At 40.1% G+C, this 22,920-nt stretch overlaps 1 protein-coding gene across 1 annotated transcript in view; it reads right to left on the reverse strand.

Annotated features, from left to right (window-relative positions):
• Window positions 1–22,066, reverse strand: part of srpk1b (SRSF protein kinase 1b) — a 25,063-nt gene extending 2,997 nt beyond the window's left edge. Inside the window, exons 1-13 of the mRNA XM_008299206.1 lie at window positions 22,007–22,066; window positions 21,290–21,344; window positions 8,181–8,308; window positions 6,510–6,618; window positions 5,209–5,296; window positions 5,033–5,120; window positions 3,949–4,055; window positions 3,634–3,799; window positions 2,974–2,999; window positions 2,641–2,866; window positions 1,719–2,147; window positions 699–793; window positions 412–519 (exon numbers count right to left, since the gene is read on the reverse strand). Coding sequence (XP_008297428.1) covers window positions 412–519; window positions 699–793; window positions 1,719–2,147; window positions 2,641–2,866; window positions 2,974–2,999; window positions 3,634–3,799; window positions 3,949–4,055; window positions 5,033–5,120; window positions 5,209–5,296; window positions 6,510–6,618; window positions 8,181–8,308; window positions 21,290–21,344; window positions 22,007–22,019 — 1,638 coding nt within the window. The 5' untranslated portion in view covers window positions 22,020–22,066. The remainder of the gene's footprint in view (window positions 1–411; window positions 520–698; window positions 794–1,718; window positions 2,148–2,640; window positions 2,867–2,973; window positions 3,000–3,633; window positions 3,800–3,948; window positions 4,056–5,032; window positions 5,121–5,208; window positions 5,297–6,509; window positions 6,619–8,180; window positions 8,309–21,289; window positions 21,345–22,006) is intronic.
• Window positions 22,067–22,920: the final 854 nt, after the last annotated feature.

The following is a 22,920-nucleotide window of genomic DNA, read 5'->3' on the forward strand; positions in this document are numbered from 1 at the left end:
AATGACAGTTTGCCCTTAATAAGCTCTTCCTATTTTGAACAAAACCACCATTATTAGATGTTCTTACACACACACACACAACTCTACACTGGCTACAAAACAAAGATGCTGTTGTGACTTAACATTACTGACAGAGCTTAATGTTGGTCAACACAATGGCATGTTGTATTCATTAGTATAAATTAAACAGCAAGTTTAAAGAAAAAACTAAACTAAATGATAGAGCAGCATTAGTCTTAAGGACACAAACGTCAAAACCACATAAAAAGCCTGCCAATCACCCTCAAAGCTACTCTGCAGGGTACCTTATAAAGTGTAAATAACGTTTTACTGTCCAGTTGGTGTTTATGGCATCAGTTTCTTAATGTTGTGCGGTTATCCTGAGTGTGTGTGTGTGTACATCTGCTTTACCATGCAGGCTGTGCTCCAGATGTCTGCTGGCGTGCTGTAGCCGGCTCCCATCAGCACCTCAAGAGAGCGATATTGCCGTGTCTGGATGTCATCTGTGAAGTGTTTATGCTGTAAAAAGAAGTGAGAAAGTGTGAATGCTGGCACACACACACAAGAAGAACCTAAGTTGGTGTTTAAGAAGTTAAGAGAGTCAGATTGACAGTGCAGAGAAACACAGTTGAAAAAACTCAAGTTGCCAAAAGAGTTGTATATTTAAAAATAGAGCGCTAACGTATATTTTTACTCACCACCCAGCAGGCATTGCCAAGGTCAGCGATCTTAACCTGCAGCTTGTCAGCATTGAGAGGCTCCAGGGGGTTTACTAACATACTCCCTGATGCTCCTGGTAAAGTGGGGAGAAGAGAGGGAGACATGGACAGATGAGGCTGAGAAATAGAACATCACTATCAAGAATGACAGGATTTTTGCACATAAAAGAGAACCAAGATGATCTAAGCTGGAATACTGCTTAAAACTGCACGGTGTCATTCCTGCAACTAGGGCTAAAGTGACTTAAATCCCAACAATCACAAGAAACTTGACAATCTTTTACAACCCAACTTATGGATGAGCATTTTGTGGATTGTGTCTTCAAACCAAGAGTGGAGGCTGCTACTGCAGTTTGCAGCAAATTCTTCATTACAAGCGATAACACAGGATGCTCTATAAACAGTTAGTTGGTTGAGGGTGATGTGTGGGATAAAAAAAAAAGAAATATATTAGCTTAACCAACACAGCCTTTTTGTCCTGACACAGCCTGCTCAACTCCAGCTCTTAGTAAAAACCATACAGCCCACTCTTACTGACACTTCAGCACTTGTTTTGTCCTCCTCATTGTGAAGCATGTTTCATTAATATGCAAATAAAGAGCACAATCTGACTCACAATGGCTATTACATCCTCCCATGTGATATCAGATTCTTGCACAAGAATAAAAATATTCTACATGTTCAACAACAAAACATTAGGCATAATTTGGTGTATTGTAGATCATTTCCAAGTCTTCCTGTGTGTATTTAGTACTGCAGTGCTCCTGGGAATTTAGGGTTTGCAAAAATGTAAATGAGATGGATTGCAAGAGATTTGCTAGATATGTAAAATATGGTTATTATTCATTTATACATTAGAAATATGTTTAAAATTATGCACAAGACATCAGATTACATATTGTGAAAAACACAGCTTTCCCAATATTGACTACTTAGTATAAGTGTCCTATCCTATATTCATCTATAAAGGGGAAAATCTGGGTTCCTTTTTTAACTAACCATTCAGGCTTTCCTCTTCTTCGTTCCCTCTTTTGGTCTCCCCCTGAGTGTCCATCTCCTCCTCCTTCTTCTCCTCTTTGTCTCCCGCCTTCAACTCCACAGTGACAGAGTCTGGACTGAGGGTAGCAGGAAGTTGCTGGAGGTTGGTGTCGGGGTCCTCTTGTGATCCGTTACAGGTCTCGTGTTCCTCTTTGATACATAATGTGTCGCAGGTCCCTGTGTTGCTTTCTGGTTGGTTTGCATTCTGTTGGTCCTCCTGTTCCTCTGTAGACTGTTTAGTAATCCCTTGTACCTCTTGACTGGTTTTGTTCTCCGGTGTGGAAGTGTGGCCGTTGCAATTGACTTCCATTGTGTTCTCCTCCTCCGGAGCGTCCTCTTTTGGCTCACTCGCGTCTGGTATTTGCTGGGGCTGCTCGTCAGGAGTCGAATCTATGGCAAAAAGTGTGTGGATTATTCAACTCAGTTTTATTAAACTTTTTAAACTTGGCCTATTACTCATATGCACTCCTGTGGATGTAACATGCCATTGGCTACTGTTACCGGCCTGAGCCTGCTCCTTTAAGCGCAATGGCTTATGGGAAATGTAGGAGGAAAAGGGAGGGCGCAGTGGGTATGTCCCGCTCGATACTCATGTTGTGTTCTTCACCGTGTCTGTGAGAAGCAAATAAAATGGTTCTGGTTCGCTAGATTAATCGTCTCCCGTACAGTCTGTTTGACGGCGACCCGGGCGGCTTGTTACCGGCATAAACGAGTCATCACAGTAGTGCCGCGTACCACGGTATGTGCCACGGAGCTGAAACAGGTAACACTACTATCTATTTACATTTTTTCAAAACACTAATTCAATCAATCAATCAAAAAAAAAAAAAAAAGCCATTTGCTGTCCATTTGACTGAGGACTAGGACATGCTCAATCATTCACCTGAGTTAGTATGGCTTGCAATGTCCTGCAGTGTGACAGACATAGAGAGGGTGGCCGAGGAAGTTGTATCTTCTGTGGTCTCTGTTGTCTCCTCATCATCCTCCTCTTCTCCAGCATCAGGCACCACTCCCCCCTCCATCTCCTGGATCCTCTTCTCTAGTAGCTCTGCCTGCTTTTTTTGCTTCTTCTTCATCTTCTTCTTTTTGTTCTTTGACATTTTGGCCATCTGGGAAAAGAGGACAAGTGGAGAGTTTATATTCTGACTTGACTCAAATTGTATTTTGTACAAAGTCCTCATGTCACAAGGTCTTGTTAAAAAAAGATGTAACTTACTGGTTTGGGAGCTGGGGCTGTGCTCACTGTAGGAAACAGGAAATATCCAAAGATTATATTGCTGAATGACATGTGGCACATCCATAGCCTCTATAATTAGTATTCTGTTCGGGAGGCTGAGTTGATTCACACCAAGCTGTACTAATAGACTGTCTCTGCAGCGGCACCCGGCTCAGCGGGAGTCACACACTCCTCTAAGCAAGCTGGTAATTTCCATAACCAATCTAGTGGTGAGTCATAGTGACACACAGCTAAGCCCTCCGCTTTTATTAGAAACATCCACACGCTTTATAGTCAAAGCTCTCAAGTTTCTGAACCCTTACATCAGACACACAGGCTTATATCACAGAGCTGGAAAAAGAAAAAAAAAAACATCACTCTGAACTTATGTTTGGTTTTTGCCTCTTGAAAATGCAATCGTATAATAAAAACACTAATCGATCAAATCACCTGTTTCAGTATTGACAGTCGTCGACTGGGAATAACTGATAACGGCTCACTTTTGTAGTGAACCAACATGTAAATGAAAAATGTCAATCAAATACTGTAAGGCATAAGACCTGCTGATAAATCTAAACATCAAACCTCTTGTTTGTCAGCAATGCGTCAATCAAACCACAAAACTTGTGTGTGTGAGAACAGAGTCAGAGGGGTTGTGACCTGCAGAACCCGAGGGAGGCGCAGCGCCGGTCTTCTGCCACTGCGTCGCTTCAGCAGCCATCTTCTTGATGTAGGGCTCATTGACAGTCAGCAGGATGTTCTCTGGTTTGATGTCTGTGTGGATGATCTTACACTTGGTGTGGAGGTAGTCTAAACCCTGCAGAACCTGTAGTGCAGAAAAGTCACAGCATTAACACAGCATAAACCCTTAAAAGTTGCCCACTTTGCCCGTTGCCAGTGTTTGTTTCTAAGTTAAACTGATATGACTACCAAACATGAAAACATTTTACCCATTTCTGTTTTGCTGTACAGTACCTGTTGTATGATGCTTTTAACACAGGGTGAGGGCAGGCCTTGATAATTTGACTTAATAATCCACTTCAGAAGGTGGTAGCCCAGTACCTCAAATACCATACACACATCTGAAGAAACAAACAGTCAAGGACTAGTAACATTCTGATAGTACCTTTAACCTGAGCTCACTCTACCTGCAGTAAAACTGATACGCACGCACACAAAATAACATACACACAACTTCACCTTTTCTATATAGTCAATCATTTTTAGAAACAGTTTTTGATACACTGCTGAAAAAAAATTCAAGACACAGATAAGTGTATTTAATTTTTTTCAGTTTAAGAGGAAGTCTGGGCAGGCTGCCTGAACACACAGACTGTAGACTGGATGGCGTGGGAGCAAAAGGGATGGAGCGAGTATCACCGCATCAAGGATTGTGACACTTTAAGGAAAGATACATGTAGCTGAATGTCAGATTAGCATCTGTGAACTATGAATAGCTGAGCAGTGTAAATCTGGAGGTGTAATAATATGCTTGTATTCTTATATGTGTCAGATGACTGACACTCAAACTGCATCTTGTCACATCTTGTTTGCATTTTAACTCAGTAATTTAATAGAAGTCTGGCAGAGATGCGCTTATCTTTAAAAGACAAATGTATCCTTCAAACACAACACAATGAGCTAAATTAATGTCCAGCCTGAGGTGCTGCAGTTTTACCCTTGGATGTTCAGCACTAACGTAGCTATTTAGAGTGGAATGAGTGTAATCATTATGTCCAAGCCATCAGACTGAGACAGAAACAGCAGGCCAGAGAAAATGGAAGGACGCTGAACAATTAAACTGCTGTTGTATCACGTCTCACATTGTTCACAGAATGACAGCACTGGAAAACCTTTTACAGTTCTGTCAGTTGGCACAGTCAGAAAACTGGCCAGGAAGCACCATTTTAAAGACACTAACTCTGGCATACTGTGAAGTAACTGTTAGTTTTTGTTCAGTTTAGTAATCAGATATTGCTTTGCGAAACCTAAAACCAGATTTAAAAAACTGCATAAATGTTACTTCTTAACAAAACGCTTCTTTCTGAATGGAGGATACGAGTTCCATTCATGCCGGAAATTTTGAAGTCGTCGAGCAGCTGCACCACTTTCTCTCTGTTAGGGTCACTGGGATCTGTGTTTCTGACCTGGAAAAGACAAACAAAAAATTGTCGTCCATGTAAAATCTGGAAAAGCTGAAATATGAGCCAGTGTGTAAAGATTCATGTGCCTTACAGATTTGAGCAGCTTGATCTCATCCAGAGCCGTCTCGGTGTAATGTTCAGCACTTTTTACAACCTTCATGGCTACAAAGCGCTTCTCCCTGGAAATTACATGGATAAAATCAGTTAACTAAACATATTGCAACCACATGACATTGATTCAAATATTTATCATGTAATATAATATTAATTATAGCAACAACATACATGTCCAAAGACAGTGTTAACCTAACAAGGCACCAGACTCTATAGTACAATTATATTTTAACTGGCTCCATAAAACTAGTAAAATGGCCCCAAAAATATTCAGACAGATAATATATGAGCAAAGTTTAATGAGGTTCATAAAATGCTAGATAAAGTGGTATTTGATCTATAGAAACACACACCTATTACAAATCTAAGTAGACATTTTTTGTTAGAATAACTAAAACAGGTTGTGAGTTGAGAACCTATTACCGCCCATCGTATATAGCAACAAAGAAGTATATGGGCAACTTCTGATGGTGGAACTGATCAGTTGCTAACATGGTGAACTCCAGCTGTGGTTATAGTTAACTTCTAGCAGAAGACCAGGCTGCATAACTATATAACTCTACTACATAAACATCACATTTAGCACAGATGTAATACATATCTACTGAAAAAAGGCACAAATTAACAGATTTCCCCCCCCCCCTCATAAGGATCCAAAGCTACCGCCTGCCTGTTGAGGAAGTTTTTCAATGACCCTGACCTAAATCCCATCTAGCACCCACATAATGTGATGGAGAAAAAAAATGCCAGCTCGTCGATGCTACTGTGAGTGAACTAAAAGCTGGAACTGAACACGGACGAAATTTTTATGACAGATGTTAAAGAAACTGGTGAATTCCTCAAACATAGTCACGCAGTTCTGCAAACTAGCAATCTAAATACTAATCTGCTGTTATTATAACTAACTGTAAGTGTCCAAATATTTGCTTTCTCTCATTTTGAACTGTGTATTTTAAGCATCATCCTATTTCTATTTCTTTTACATTTTTTTTTAATCTAATGCAATGAAATTCATACATTTTAAGTGTGGTGTTAGTGTTCTAAATATTTTGAGGGTATGTGCTACTTACACAACTATTCAGCAGACGACATGTTGAGATCCAGAAACTATTTTAAACCCTTCTTTTTTGGAAGCATTACAGTATTTAAAAAAAGCATTCTTCCCTGCAATGTAGCAGCAGCTGTGTCTTAGCAAAATCCACTAATAACCTCTGCAAATCTGTTCTTACAAATCTCTACGTCTCAGTTTCACATAGCCACGTCGAGGAGCCAACTTACTGGATGTCCCAGGCCAGCCACACAGTGGAGAAGTGCCCCCAGCCCAGCTTACGGATCACATGGTATCTCCCGTTGAACAGATCTCCAATCTTCACATGATGATATCCACCTGAGCGAAGACACGTGCATGCATGCAGACACTTTCAAACAATGCTGTAATATCATTGTACAATCGCTGTGTCTGTGTACTCGGATTAAGCTTCACTGTAGCAGGACTTGAGTTAAAACCATTGGCAGATTTTTTATTTATTTATTTATTTTTTTAAACAAAACATACTACAAATTGGTTTACTCAAACTACAATATTAAAACCATGTCTCAAATCTAAGACATATTGGGTAACAGCTACCTATTAAAAGCTGTTTGCCATGGCAGCATACTGAATAATTTCATAATTTATAGCAACACTCTGTGGTATGGAGAGAGAACAGAGGGAGGGGACAGGTTTTCTCTTCTCATCCATTTCAGAAAGTGCAGGTGCTGCTTAGCTCTCTTGGCCAGGAGGTTGCGTTTACAAGTGCAGTCAGACTGTCCATGATTTACTAACCCAGGACATTGATGATTCTGGTGAAACTAGGGTGTGTACTGCATTTCCTCTTGAAGCCAAGACTGATCTCCTTTGTTCTGTCGTCATTTTCTCTGACAGCTTGTTTGTTTTGACAGCTTGGTTCACTTCCTCTTTGCAAGCTGAGTCATTATCGTCACTGATGAGGCCCACCACAGGACTAAGGGGGCCTAGGGGGGAACCAGTTCTCAGCGTGTAGGTCTTTGAAGTATTTTTACCAACTTGTACTGAGTAAGAAATCCTAAAATCCAGCTGCAGAGTCAGTTTTGAAGACCCAGTGGAATAAGTTTAGTCTATGAAAAGAATCTGGACATACCTGTTCTTAATTTCAACACATATAAGACTGGGTGTTACTGACATAGCACTGTCAGTAGTGAGGTTTTCTAGGTGGAACAGGTGTCACAGAGATTCTAGATATTTTGTGCTCCAGCTTCACAAAGCACTTCATCTTGATATGAGAGCGCCACAAGACCATGATCACTGAGGCACAACAATGGCAACCTTTTCGGCACGAGCTGGAGGTCTTTTATTTCTGGTAAGGAGTTTTTTTCTCCCTACTGTAGCCAAGTGCTGCAAAAAGGGACTCCAAAAGAAACTTTGCATCTGTGGGGCTTCTCTGTATATTTTGTAACACTACCATGTGAATGGCCTTAACATGACATATGTTGTGAACTGGTGGTCTATAAATAAAACTGAACTGAAATGAAATTGAATAGTATGGTGGTGGCTTTGAAGCACAAGGGGACAACAAACTGCCTTGGAGATGTTTATGAGGATTATGTTACTTAGTCTGCACTTTCTCTCCGGATAACATACCACATCTCCTGATACCACATCATGGTATGCTATCAGGACCTGCCACCTTCTGTGGGTTGACGCTGTTTACAGTTTTCCAATTGTCAGCTGGGTTGAGAAAAAGTTCCTAGTCATTGCAAACAGTGGCAGCCTTCTTTGGTAGACTGCTATTCGTTTCCCCCCCTTTTTTTTTTTGCACAAAATACATGCCAATACTAATAAAAACTGTTCATGCCACCGCATTATTATCTTTGTTTTACTGGACTGAATACATAAATATGATAAGAGCGTAAGAGTGAGAGAGGTCCTACCCCTGCAGTAGTCGTTGGGGTCCTCCTGCTCGTCGTCATCAGAGCCCAGGATCTCCTCATCCTGCTCTGGGAGGGGAGAGTCTGCCTGACCCTGCTGAGAGCCGCCTCCACGACCATGAGGCTCTGGTCTGAGTAAGGAAGAGACACAGAGGGACGGGGATGGTAAGACAGAGAGAAAATGGAAAATACAGAAACATAAATGACAGGAAGCAAAATTGACAGTGGCGAACAGGTGCAAGATGTCACAAAGACGGATAACAAAAAGCTTGCAGTATGCTTTTATCCAAAGCACGACATGAGCGATATCATAGATTAGGACACATTCTGATTTCCACAAAAGTACAAGTAAGTAAAGATCAGGAACGTGTTTAATATTTCTGAGATGACAGAACAGGTGAGTCAGCACAAAGCAACACAGAAAAGCAGTGAGAAATAATGTGTTTCTAAGTCACTGCAGTGAAAATATTAGGATGAACATTTGACATAAAAATATGATTTTAAGACCAAGGTGAATCAAAATGCTCCAGGACACCAGGACATTAGTGCTGAAGATCAAATAGCTCCAAACTAACTTTTTCCCTGGTAGCACCGGTGCAACCAACTTTTGGATTTGGTCACACCTCCCACGTTGTCACAGGCAAAACACATCACTTGTTGAACATCTGCTTATCAATAGACACTAAAATTTCCAGATGTTCCCTAAACGCTCCACATTGCAGGCTGCGGTAGCTGCTGCATGCTCAGACAAGTGTGTGACCAAAAAATACTTTGAAGAGTTAAACTGGGGCATTCTAGTGTCAGATTTTCCCGTGATGAAACAGAGTGATTTTTTTGTACAATGTGGAGCCCACCTACATGTGCAGTTCCACTCATAGAAAACAGCGAATGCAGGTGTGCTCCACATTTCATGAGAAGACTAGAATTTTAAGTGTAAATACCACAGTCCACTTAAGTTATAAAAGTGCTGCTTTCCACCATTGCGGTTAACACAGTAGCTGCCTGCGCTGTTTACTGTGACACCAAAACAGCTTAATGATCATCATGCACTTGCACGAATCAGTTGAAATTTCAACGCACACACTCTCAAAAAATAGTCACAAATGCGATACTGGTAAAAAAAAAAAAAAAAAAAACACACTTTGGAGCATTTAAAAGAAGATGTTGGAACAACAATTTCAATCCCATCACAAGACAACCAAGTGCAAAATATTCTGCTCATTTGTAACAACACCCTTCTGCTGTGCATGATCACAGTCTGGAGCCCCGATTAGCATGTACCACTGATACTGAATTATTGACACAAAAAAGTTGAAAGCTAACCACATGCATTTTGAGAAAATCAAGTTTAAGTCAGTTATTTCTTCTTTTTTTTAATTTTATTTTATTTAGCCTTTATTTAACCAGGTCGGTCCCATTGACATACAATGACCTCTTTTTAAAGGGAAGCCTGGCCTAGACAGCAGCCTGAGAAACATTAAAGTTCCAACAATTAAAAATAAATAACACATATCTCTAATATTGTAACGCCAAGTTAGGCTCTTCTATTTCCAACAGCCACAAATGCCCACAAACAGATAGTATTTATGCAACTTAAATCTCTACTGAATGGTGTCAGTTTCCAAGAAGAGAACTTGATAACGTTTATAGTAATGCATCTAATTCCAAAAGTGAAATTGGGAACACCCAGTTTAGAGTGGCATCTTTACATAAAAATCTTTAAATGCCAGAGCCATTTGGTGACTGTTTCTGACAAGTCTGACAAAAGTGTCCCTATTATTCAGTCAGTTTGAAAGCAACCAGCATCTGGTGGTGAACTGATTAAAATAAACATATTATTTTATATATTTTCAAAGCAATTTGAAGTGGTGAAACACGTGTGTTTAAAAACAATAAGTACAAGCAGCTACATTTTCTCTTTTAGAGGCTACAGACTGTACTATGTCAAAAACTATGGAATTATGCATTGCAGGTGTACACGTGAAAAAGCCTTTTACAGAGACATCGATCACCTGTGAAGGGCACAAAAACATTGCAGAGTAAAACTGTATCAGAGCAGCTAAGTGGCTCAAAGAGCTGCTGCAGGACATTTTCAAACCATAAATCCTTCTTACCTCACATTCTCTGCCATTACAATAGCAAAACAACCTCAGTGAGGTCAGTTTAAAATCCAGTTTTTCCTCCCTTTCATATTTTTCTGTCACTCTTATTCATTTCTGTTTATGTCCCTGCATTACATCAAGTTTTATGACACCTTTTATACAACACCATACAATATCTCTTCTTCTACGGGGTGCCATTAACTCAGCTTGTAGTCCTTCAGCTTTCAAGTTTTACTGAGCAGAAATGACTTGCTTTCATCTGAGACACTCATCTCTATTATAGCCGATTTCTGGAGTAGAATTTGAAACAGCATGAATGAGTTAGACAGTGTCAGTGAAATAAATTGAAGTACATTTTGAGGCTACACGGTAAGTGCCAATGGCCAGCTGGGAAGCCGAAGAAGGGAAGAGATGAGTGACAAATCCTCCCTGAATCCCAGCGACTCAGGCTGCAGCATCGCCATAAAACCAAATAGTATTAAACAATACGGCTCCTTCAACCAAGAGCTAATATCATTAAACATTAAATGTATTGTTGAATAACTAATGTTGATTCCACAATGCTTAAATGAGCAGATTGTGTTGTGTGAATCTGAACACGGTGGTATAAATGATTAATATCAAAAGTCCAGTTGTTCATATAGGAACAAGGGAGGGTAACAGAGAACATGTTTGTTTTCCTGAAAAGACCTCACCACAGGATGGTTAGAAATCAAGTAAGTAAAACAACAGGGCCCTGCAGATAGTGAATAGAAGCATTTAAATACAACCAGTACTCCAAAAGGGGGTTATTGAGCTCATCCCATTGTAGAAACTATTAACTGGCAACACTCACAGTCAATCAGTTGCTAAAGCATGCCATGGAGGACAAGCTGAATGAAATTATTGTGACACATCATTTTTTTTGTTTGTTTTTTTATGATGTATAAAGCTAATGACTTGTTTTTGGATAAACTAAACAGCAGTCAGCTTGTTAGAGTGACTATATTCTTGGTGCTGTCCAAGGTGCTGAAAGACAATACTGAACTGTCATCGTCTCCCACCAGATCCACACCACTGAGTCACATCACCACTGAACAACATTGATCCAGGTTGATCAGTACAATTTTACAAACATCACAATGAAGCACGGGTCATTTCTATGAGTTCTGTTAACATTCAGACAGACTGGACCAGTCATCACACAGTCTTTCCACTCACTAAATGACCATAAAAAGGCCTTTAGGTAATGATGATCACTATTCACATCTAAATCTGCTTCAACAAAGAAACCAAAATAGGGCAAATATCCGTTTGGGTTGTTGCTTGTGGTGCCTTCAAACATTAGAAAAATTAAATAAAGCATCAATAAAATATTATATGTGGGGAAGGTATGTGGGGAAAGTCAAAATCTGAGCTACATTTCCTGCACAAAAGGGCGAGACCATCACTAAATCCAAAGAAAATTAGTTTTATAATGGGTTACTGTATTACCACAAATGACTGATTATAGTACACTGGGGAGGTAAGTCAGATAACGGCCAACAGCTTCCAGCAAGAAATCCTGTTCTCTGCATGCGAACAGATGTTTCCCCTTTCAAGCAACATTGTTTTTCTTCACAACATTTTAACCCTGGAGTAAAAATACAAATTGTGCATAAATCTTACATACAAAACCTCTCATTTGATTTTATCTACGCAGATTCATTTTCCCAAGCCACTGACAAAGCACACTGGTTCAGTGTGCTACACATTTGGACATGGTGTTTCAACGTAAGGGACTGAATCAAACAGAGACACAAGATGGTGCCGAGAAGGATTTAGAGCTAATTAAAGGAAGACACATATTATGTCCTAAGCTTTGACTGGGTCTAAGCAGCTGATTCTCTGAAGACAAGTGTTTTCTGGGACCTGTCATGGCTTCTTAAAATGAATCATAATTTGATGGTGGAGGCAAAACACAAGAAAATCTGTTTGGTTGCTATGGTTGAGGGTACTTTGCTGTGATCTGCTTGCAAACAATTTTAAAGTCATTAGGATTAGCATGCATAGCTAATCACTTCATTGGCTTACGTCTAAGCAGGACGACCACTCTGGATGCGTCTCTGCAAAACGTGCTTTAAAAGCTGTGTGATGTTTAGCTGCCTGATGAACTCAGCTGTTTGTTACAGTTCCTTAGGGGGGAAGGCAATTACAATGTTGAGCTTAAGTCAGAGGTGCAGGCACGAATTAATAAATTAGGTCCTGTGCTATTGTGATTAAAATAGGTTCAGAGTTCAACTGATTCAACTTCAAGAAAGGAAATGTGACCCGTTCCTGGTTTATGGAGCACACGTCAATATCAACATCAGAGAGAGGGGGGGAATGTAAAACAGTAGCTAATGAAACATTTATGCATTCCACTTTCTATTTGCATATCTGCCCACATACAAGCCAATGTCAGCAGATCTGTGATAATCCAAATATCACAATAACACTACTGGGCTGCTGATATATCAGAGTGGCTCATGTGTGTAGGAGGCGAGGCATTCTCGTAGAAGAAAAAGCTGAGAGATTTTGCTCATTATTCTGTTCATTCTGCTTCTACAGTACATATTCCCATCTGCTGTGAGATTTCCTCCTTAAAAAGTGTCACCAAAGTGGGCATACTCACATTTTTTTTATTTTCTCAGCCAAAAAAAAGTCTCCCTACAGTTGACAGCAGTATTTAAATGAGCAGGCATCAAGACATTTTCAGTGATTTCTGGTTTGCAAATTCAGTAGCAGATTCTCATTAACTATTATAATTACAAAAAGCGTCAACCCAAACGCAGTGTGTCAAGGCAAAACAGCACTACATTTGTCGATGAACTAAAATGCACAGAATCCACACAAATTTAGCAAAACACAGCCTCGGTCATTCTAGTGCTCCAAAAGTGAAATTCTCCATTCTCATTCCTGCTTGCTGTGCATTCAATACTCAAGTTAACAAGCTTTGGAGTATCAATATCTACAATGACCAAAAAGAAAGATTTACATATGAATAAAAGATGCTATATCACAAACATGTTTTCTCTGACAGGCATTAACTGACAAAATGTCCATGGTTTCTGATTACTAAATCTAAAATGTCCAGCTTCTGCTTGCTGAGATTCATTAAAAAATATGAAGGATGAAGTTGAAAAAACTGACACATGGACCTTCGACTGCAGGACAAGGTCTTGAACTAAAAATAGCTGCCAACATTAGACTACAGAGGGAGGAAACAAATGTGGAAGTTGGAGGACAATGTCTACATGACAAAGGAGAAATGCACAAACTGTAGCAGGTATGCATGACTGTGACCATTTTATAACCAATCAGCAGCAGGAGTTATTGCATTTAATGCCACAAGACAACAGATGACGGTGCCTTTCAAGTCCTGCATGCAAGTTTTTTTTCTCACTGCGGTACGTCGACAGTTGGACAGCGATAGTTCAATGCCCCCTGATCACCAGACAAAAATCTGAATACTTCAAGGACTTCAGCAACACTGGACAGACGTGATCCTGTCTCAATATATCCTGCAACTGTCCGTGGCTGGTAACACACTCACATCCCACTCTTACCTGCAAGATGCACGGATGCCCATGGGATGTGATGCAAGAAGGAGGACCGGAGAGCAGAGAGTGCAGGTGTTGAAAGAGCCTCTTACTCCATCCGCCACGAGGAAAATAAGCGGGATTAGAGGTTCAGAAGGGGGAGCGGGATGGAGAGAGTGAAAAGTAGAGTATAGGAGGAGGAGAAAGCGATCAGTGCTGATGACTGAAAAGCAGAGATTAAAAGCTGGCAAACAAAATGAGAGGAAAGGAAAGAAGGGGAACAGAGCAGAGTGGGGGAAGATGTGCACAGAGAGCTGAAATATAGAGGCTCTGCTGCAGGCTGAGCGCTGAGGCTGAGTCCTAGAGCGCAGGACACCACTGCACACCCGCCGACTCTCGCTCACTTTTCCTCTCACACATTCACTGTCTCTCTCTCTCTCTCTCTCTCTCTCTCTCCCTGTCTGACCGAGAACTCTCCTTGGCTGTCGTCAGCCTCTGGCCCGGCCCCTCTCACTGACAGCTGGGAGATGATTGGGTGATACAGCCCAGCACTGCATTGCAGGTGAGGGACGACATCAGCCCCCCACAGCCCCTCCTCATCTGACCAAAACAACACCATTCCTCTTTTTACCCTCTCGGTCAGTCCATCATCATCATCATCATCATCCCCATCTCCTATGCCTGCCATTTCCACAATGCTTCACTCTTTGTTTTCTTTTTGCACTGAATCAGCAATGCTACAGTTTATTTTTTACTCATCACGCTCTGGCCTTTGCAGGGTCAACTCTTCACACTGCAAGATGACCCACGCCGTGGGTTTCTGCTTCACAATCTTATCACAATTCTTACTTTGAGCCATTAAATACAAAAGAAAAATCAGCTGAGAACCCATAACTACAAAGAGTTTTGTGATGTTATTGTATTTCACAAGCTCACTACCTGCTCAAACATGACTCATTATTACAGTCAAACGTGGATCAAATACTACTGAAATGCTGAAAAACAAGACTCTGGTCATTTTTGTGGAAAAAAACAAAGTACCAGGTGTTCTTTGTTTTTCTAATCAGTACACAAGCCTGAACAAACAAATTAGGTAGCACAGTGCAGAAGCGTCAAACAACAAACCTCAACCACCACAGGCATGTGCCCAAAGGTTTGACCACCATCGTAACTAAATTACTGTCACATCACCCAAGGCTTCATGCGTAGGGATTATTAAATGCATTTTTTCACCATGAATTTTCTGATTCGGTCTTCATACTTTTGTTTGTGATAACTGAATGTGACTTTGAATTTGACTTACACTCATATATTTAGCACTGCTGCCTCGCAGCAAGAAGGTCGCCGGTTCGCATCCCGGTGAGGACACCCGGGATCTTTCTGTGTGGAGTTTGCATGTTCTCCCTGTGCAGCGTGGGTTCTCTCCAGGCTCTCTAGCTTCCTCCCACACAGTCCAAAAACATATTGAGGTTAATTGGTGATTCTAAATTGGTGTCAATGTGAGTGTCCTTGGTTGTCTGTCTCTAAGTGTAGCCCTGTGATAGACTGGTGACCTGTCCAGGGTGTCCCCTGCCTTCGCCCTAAGTCAGCTGGGATAGGCTCCAGCCCTCCTGCGACCCTAGTGAGGATTAAGCGGTGTATAGATAATGGATGGATGGTTGGATCTCTGATTGCTTGCTTACTGATTCTGATTTGATAAATGAAGAGCCGAACTTGCAAAGAGTTCATCATGTCCAAATTCACAACCAATGTTCTAAGTGAGTGCTCATCTGAGTGCTAATTAGTCATACATGCTTTTGTCAGTAAGATGTCAGTGAATATTATTAGTAGTCTGTGTTTTTTATGGTGGGGATGATGTTGATCCATACAAAAATCTAACTATTTTGGTACTGTCACAGATATCCAAGACAGCAAATTTACACTTATATAGTAATAAATAAAAATTTCTAAAATGCAGTCAATTCAACTCTAATCAATTTCTAGACCAATCAGCCACAGCAATGAAACCTCCTTCCTAATGTTGTGCAGATGCCCATTGTGTCACTGAAACAGCTCTGACCCACCCCAGGATGTAAACAGACGCTTGGAGGTGTCCTGTGGTGTCTGTCACCAGGATGTTTGCAGTGGATCCTTTGGGTCCTTTAGGCTGCAGGGTGGGGCCTCCGTGTGTTGGGTTTGTTCACAGACAGTCCAAGTAAGGATATCGCAACAGTGGCTATCAGCTTTCTTTGATAACCGTTTACCTCAGTCAACGGGTTGTTTTAATGAAGAGCTACAAGGAATATAAAAACGTGTGATAGTAAAAAGCACTGCTACTGCAAACAATGCCAGAGAACGCTGGTAGACAACTGTCAATATATTTACTTTACTGATCAGTGCTGATGCATATTTCTAACATGACAGCTGCGCATTATCTTATGCAATTTTATTTGGGAGTTTAAAAAATATATATATATATATTTACAAGCTTTGTCTACATGAACACTCCTGGGGGGTGTTCTGAATGACCTTTATGTTGCGGATAAGCAACACCTGTGCACCAAACGATCAGGTGCAAGCATCATCTGGTGCACTTTGAGAAACACAGTATTTGGTTAATTTGGGCCACAGAGGACAATTAGATATGTCACTGCAGGGAATGCATAGATGTAAATAATAAAATGTATGATAATTGATTTTTTCCCTCTCTGTCAGTGACTGGTAGCTGTTCCTATTATTTTCAAAAAATAAATTAAATGGCATAACTAAGATTTAGGTTAAATATTTGTCTTTTTACACGGTCACAGGCTAAACTCAAGATCCTTTCATCATCTTTTCAGAGTACTGGTACTCACCACATTAACACCTGTGTACTTCAACAAAACTGTCCAGGCTGTATGCCTTGTATTTGCTGATGTTAAAACCCTTTTGCACACAAAGCACCTTATAAATTATTTGTTTAACAGCAGCCTGAGACACTTTTCCCTATTGAAGAAGAGTGATTGTGCTTTAGAGGCCTGAAATCTAATACAGAACTACAACCACTTGACATCTCCATCGCTCCTGAGCACACATCTGACATGACAGAGTGTGTCAGCATCCCCTGCTTTCTCCTGGTTGCATTGTTTCCACCTATCCAGCTCAATCAGATCTGTAGAATAAGATAAACAAGGGCACAGAGGAGGAAAGAGCTCGTTGGGGTGGAGTTTGGCCAGAAAGTTTACCATCCCTGCTTCCATCCCCAAACAAAATCAATTCAAAGTGCCTGGGCAGCAGAATGGAACAGCAGCACTGGGTAACTGTAGTGAGGGGGTGAGGGTGCAATGCACACAAAGTGTAAACCAGTGTGGTGCAGCATTTTCACTTTAACACCTACTGAAGGCATACAAGTGTCCTGAAAGAGACAATATTTTCAACTTTGTTAAATTCCCTTAAAATTGTGTTTCATTTTAATGCTAGCTGCTGTAACATATTCAATTAAATTTGGATGTTCTTTATCAGATGCAGTGTGATGGAAGTCTTTAATGTTACAAGCACTGCATAGTATATAACATAGGCTTCCAAGCAGAATTGTGCACCAGTTAAACCACCTAAGGTTTTCTAAGTTCACGAAACAAATCGCTCTGCACCAATAGCTGAAAACCTAACATTGTCATGGCCTGAAGCGACCCGCCTCCCCATTACAATAAACACACACATATTCATGAAAGGATGGGGAGTAAGGGCAGTGCCTAACCTGCAGTGTGAGGACAAAGAGCATAAGAGACAAAATAGAGGGACACAGAGCTGTAGTGGGCTGCAGATGATAAAAGATTTGATGGGTTATGTAATGAACTGCAGCTATGGCTGGAAGAGAAGAGAGAGAGATGAAAGCAAAGTACAACACAGAGCAACGGAGCTGGTAAATACTCTGCAATACGGGCTATTCCTGTTCAGTCTCCTGAGTGTACGGGCGGTCCTAAAATTACATTTGAGGCACACAAAGTTGCAGAAACAAGTGGTTTCATGTCTGAAGCCATGCAAAAAATATCCGATAGTTCATATCAGAAATAAAATGTTAAAACGGAGCAGGTGATTAGCTCTTTTAAATCCACCAGAGACACAATTAGGCCTATTCTCAGCCACTTGCACAGACTAAGCAAAACACAGGTAGTCAGGTACTTGGTCAAGCAATAACAGTTCACATGTGCTCCTTCATTAAAAATGACCCACCCATCAATAAGTCTGTGTAAACTGGCATCTTGCACATACACACCACAACACTACGACCCTGTCCCCCATCAGCTGAGATTCAACAAGCAGAGCAGGCATGAGCCAACTTTTTACACCTCTTGCACTGGTTAATGTCTCGAGCACACACAATAACTGCAGCACTACTCACTTGCATGTTAGACCACTGGCAAGCTTCACCACTGCTGTATTGATGGAGAAGATCCAGTCCAGGAGCCACATGACAAAGAAGACACTAACCTAAAGCTCTGTTACACCAGCCTGGAGTAGACTAAAATGTATGGAGGTAAAGATTTTTCTAAAAGCTAGACCAAGAGTGCTGGTGACCTGGGACCAGGTCTGCGCTATTCTCTCCCTTTCAACTGTACAGTGGCTGCTGTGTCCTCTCAGCACAGCAGCCACAACAGAGCGACTGACACAACAGAGTGGGAGGGAAGGAGCCTGATGGGTGCATGGGTGAGAGAGAGAGAGCGAGCGAGTGGGACAGACAAAGAAGGGGATACACTTAGCTGTTTGGATTTTTGCCATTTACTTGATGGTTATCGATAAAAATGAGGCCCTTTGAAAAACTTCACATCACTGTTGGACGTTTACAATTTTGTAGCTTTGTGGAAAATGGCAAAGACAATCTCGCACAGGAGTATTTGTTGAGCAGGGCTGATTATTTTTATTGCTGATTAACCTGTCAGTCATCTTCACAATTATTCGATTAGTTGTTTGGTCTATAAAATGTCGGAAAATGGTTAAAAATGACAACAAGGTTTTTAAAAGCCCAAGATGACTTTTTTAGATGTATTGCTTGGACGCAACCCAAAATTAATCAGTTTACTGTCATTGGAGCAAACAAAAAATAAAAATACTAAAATTTTAGAAACTGGAATTAAGACAATTTTGATCTTTTTTCCTAACAATGTTGCTCTGACTGAACCATCTATTATCAATATATTAATTGATTAATTCCGCTCAATATTAAACCTGCACCAATTAATCAATTAATTGGTGCAGGTTTAAAATTGAGAGGGGGGAAAAAAACCATTGTTCATTCATAGTTTGGGTTAACAAGCTGTATCTAGATTCTCCATTGTCAGGGCAAATCAAATGAACCATTAGCCCCTCAGTGCCCCTGTGCTCCAATTTGCATCAGAAATTGTATTTCTTCTTAGATATTATTTAATACTCCTAAATATAAAGACATAAACATAATACATATATCTTTTATTATCCATAAATCCACTTGGAAATTTTAGAAAACCAAGTCTCATAATTAAGCCAGAACACGCCTATGAATCATCACATTTTACAGTTTTCGGTATCAAAGCGATCCAGGGATAGCTGTCAGTACAGCCTTGGGTCAATTACACAAAGTAATCACTTAAAAGTTATTCATACTATTTAATGGTGCCAAAAATCAAGTGAGCCGTAGAATATATGTTAAATTACCACAGCAGGGAGAAGAAACTGCAACCTAGTAACAGCTGGAAAGATCAGGCTTACAGCTTTAAATATTAATTTAGGACGTGATGTGGCGGCTGTGTTTATATCGTTCAGCTTAAAAATAAATAAATAAATAAAATAAACCTTTGCTTTGGCCAGCCTGAGTATTCTCTTAAGCCACTGCATGATGTAGTAGGTGATAGTCATCATTTACTTTACAGAAACAGAACAAAGTCAAACGTATATGATTCAAAACACTAAAATAACATTTAGCATTTTATTAATACTATTTTGTGTTCTCCAACATAATGGGTGAATGAGAGCGTTATAACCACATTATCTGAGAAATACCCCCCAAAAAATATATTCATTTTTGATGTTCCATACAAGTCTCAAAAATGTCAAAAAATATACAAAACTTCCAACATGACATGAAACAAACCAAAAGATTGTTTCATGTCTAAAGTATATTTCTAGCATCAACACACTTGTGGCTGGAAGGTCAAGTCACTGATGAATCAGCTCCCCTGACTATAATTACACTAAGAAGACAAAAGAACACTCCTAGCAGCGCCGTGACAAGAATATTGATTACTTAAATAAGTATAAGAGGAGGTGCAAGACTATGTTCTAGTCACTATAAATATCCCTTAGAGTGCAGTTAAATCCATCACTAAGGAATTGGCAGAATATGATACATACATAAATCTGCCTAGATCAGGCTGTCTTCCAAAAATGAGAGACAATGCAAGAAAGAGACTGGTGAGAGAGGCCACTAAGACACCTATGTCTCCTCTGAAGGAGTTACAGTCTTCAGCGGCTGAGATCAGACTGAGCATATGACAGCTGTTCCCAGTTCTTCATCAGTCCAAGTGTTACGAAAGAGAAAAAGCTCATATTAAATCTAGACTACAGTTCAACAGAAGGCGTTTGGGAGATTCTGAAGTTAACAAGAAGATTCTTTGATCTTATGAGACCAAAATTGAACCTTTTGGCCAACAGACGAGACACAGACTAGATAAACACTGCACACCATCACAAACACCCATCCAAATAGTGGAAAGCATGGGGGTGGCAGCATCATGATGAGGGGACGCTTCTGGCAGCAGACCCTGGAAGGCTTGTGAAGGTCGAGGGGGAAATGAATACAGCAAAGTATTGGGAAATCTTGGAGGACAACCTGATGCGGTCTATTAGAGAACTGTGACTTGAGAGAAGAATAAAAGATAACAAGGTGAAGCCCTTGAGCAGTTTTGCACAAAAAAGGGGGGTAAAATTGCAGTGTGCAGCACAGGAACACACTTGAGTAACAAAATATCAGAGGCACAAAAGTTCACGTTTAAAAAAATAATAATAAAACAGTGAAAACTGAACTGAAGCCTGACTTTTAAAAAAAACATATCGGTCAGAAAAATCAAAATTAAACATGTCACCCAAATTCAAATTGTGGTCGCAAGATCAGTATTTCAGAGCAGAATTGAAGTGTGGCCCCTTGAGGTCATTTAGTGTCAAAAGCTTTTTACATTACAATGTACAAAAAAGTGTCTGAAAAGTCAAAAAATTACAATTTGAGTCAGACAATTTCCTTTTATGCTATAAAAGCCACTATTTGCCTACTTAAAAAGCACTAATATGCTTTAAATTGCTTCCATGTCATCTTTAATAAACTAGCATATGACTTAAATGTCAAAACCTTTCCTGTATACTTCTGTAGTTATTTTATACTCTCATGGCATATCATGGCAAATGATTAATAAGAACAAAGTCTACAGCCAAGTGACAAAACGCAGCTGAGTCGTTCTCCTGCTTGAGGCGCTTTTCCACTTACTTTTTACCAGGTTTCCTCGGCTTTGTCCTCTTCTTCCTTGCTTGCATCGCGAGTACTGAGAAGTAAAGAAAAAAAAAAACAGCTGGATAAAAAAAAAAAATCACAAACCTCACAGTTGTGTTTTCTTTAACCAGGACACCGAGTTGTTGCTCGAAGCTCGTCCGCTTACTTTAATATTTTAGCGAGAGGGTACCTGGACTGGTTGGGACTGCAGGTGTAAAAACTGGTAGTTACAGCTCACATTAGCAGCTAGAGAGGCTAGCGGGTAGCCCAAGTCTCTCCAACGGCAACTCAACCGGCCTCGGCGATGTGTTACCCCATTAAAGAGGAGGCATTTTAAGTTAGCCGCTAACAGCAACTTGGTGCTTTTCACTGTCAGTGTTACGCGTTTGTCAATTACAACGCGAAACCCCCGGTAAGTTTGTCAGCAGTCTTAGGGACTCGTTTATTTTTATTCTCTCCCGAGTTAAAGTTTTGGCGCATATATTGTCCTCAGTCTGATGCTATCTGATGGCTACAGCTAGCATACAGTTAACACTCATATACACACAGCAGCAGAGCGCATGGTCCACTTTTACTTTTCATCAATTGTTACGTGTCTTTTCTCACGTTACTCGTTACTGTCCTTATTTTTTCTCTTATAAATGTCACCGACAGAAGCTTGTGTGTCCCAAGTTCTCCGAGTAAAAAGCATTTTGATTTAGTTAGCGACGTTACCTTTTCTTTCCATGCTGATAACCAGTCAAGGGATAAGCTGCGTTCAGGGACTGTTGGAAATGTCGAAACTCTAAAGTGCGCGAAAATGAGCCAACTGAGTAGTGTGAGCTGTAGGGGGCAGTGTGTATGGAAAAGAAACCAACGGAATTCATTGTTCTGTTATAAATATCTCAAAACAACATTTAAAACAACATGAATATAGCCATGTAGCTCATTTGTTATCCTGAAACCACATTACAGCAAAGCTCAGAAGTCCTACATTTTGAGATGTTATATTTATTTACATATATTGTGTTTATTATACAGAATCATTGTTCTGTTTTCGTTTGTTTTGATTTTCTTTGTTAGTTTTTTTTTTTAATTGCAGTAATTGTATTATTTCTATGAGGAATATTTCCTCTCATAAATAATAATAATAACAATTTTTTAAAAAAAAACTTTGGAAAGACTATATTAACACTGCAGGCCTCAAAGTAGAAATTCAACAAGAATATTGGTGACCAACTAAAAATGAGTCAAAACACAGTTACAGCAGTAATCAAGAGGTATAGTGCAAGCTTATTTCAGTATTTTTCTCCAAAGATACAAAAGAAATTATTCCTTGAGGTCAAGTGATGTTTTTTTTTTTTTACCGTTCCACATGTCCGCGCTGAACTGGGGAAGAAAGCATTCAGCCTTGCTGTCCCTACTGCATGAAATGAACTGCAGAAAGACCTAAACCTGCCAGACCTAATCGCACCTGAAGCACTTAGCAAAATTCTACATTAGAGGCAATGGGAAAGAACTAGTCAGTGCTCCTGTTTTTGATTTGTTATGTGCACTTTAACTCCTGCACTTTAAAATGCCAGAATTTGCACTATTTGTTTTTTATTTGTAAAACTGCAATCAACTCATGTAACTTTATATATCTGAAC

This window comes from Stegastes partitus, unplaced genomic scaffold (genome assembly GCF_000690725.1).
Source record: "Stegastes partitus isolate 25-593 unplaced genomic scaffold, Stegastes_partitus-1.0.2 Scaffold1393, whole genome shotgun sequence".
Taxonomy (NCBI): Eukaryota; Metazoa; Chordata; class Actinopteri; family Pomacentridae; genus Stegastes; species Stegastes partitus.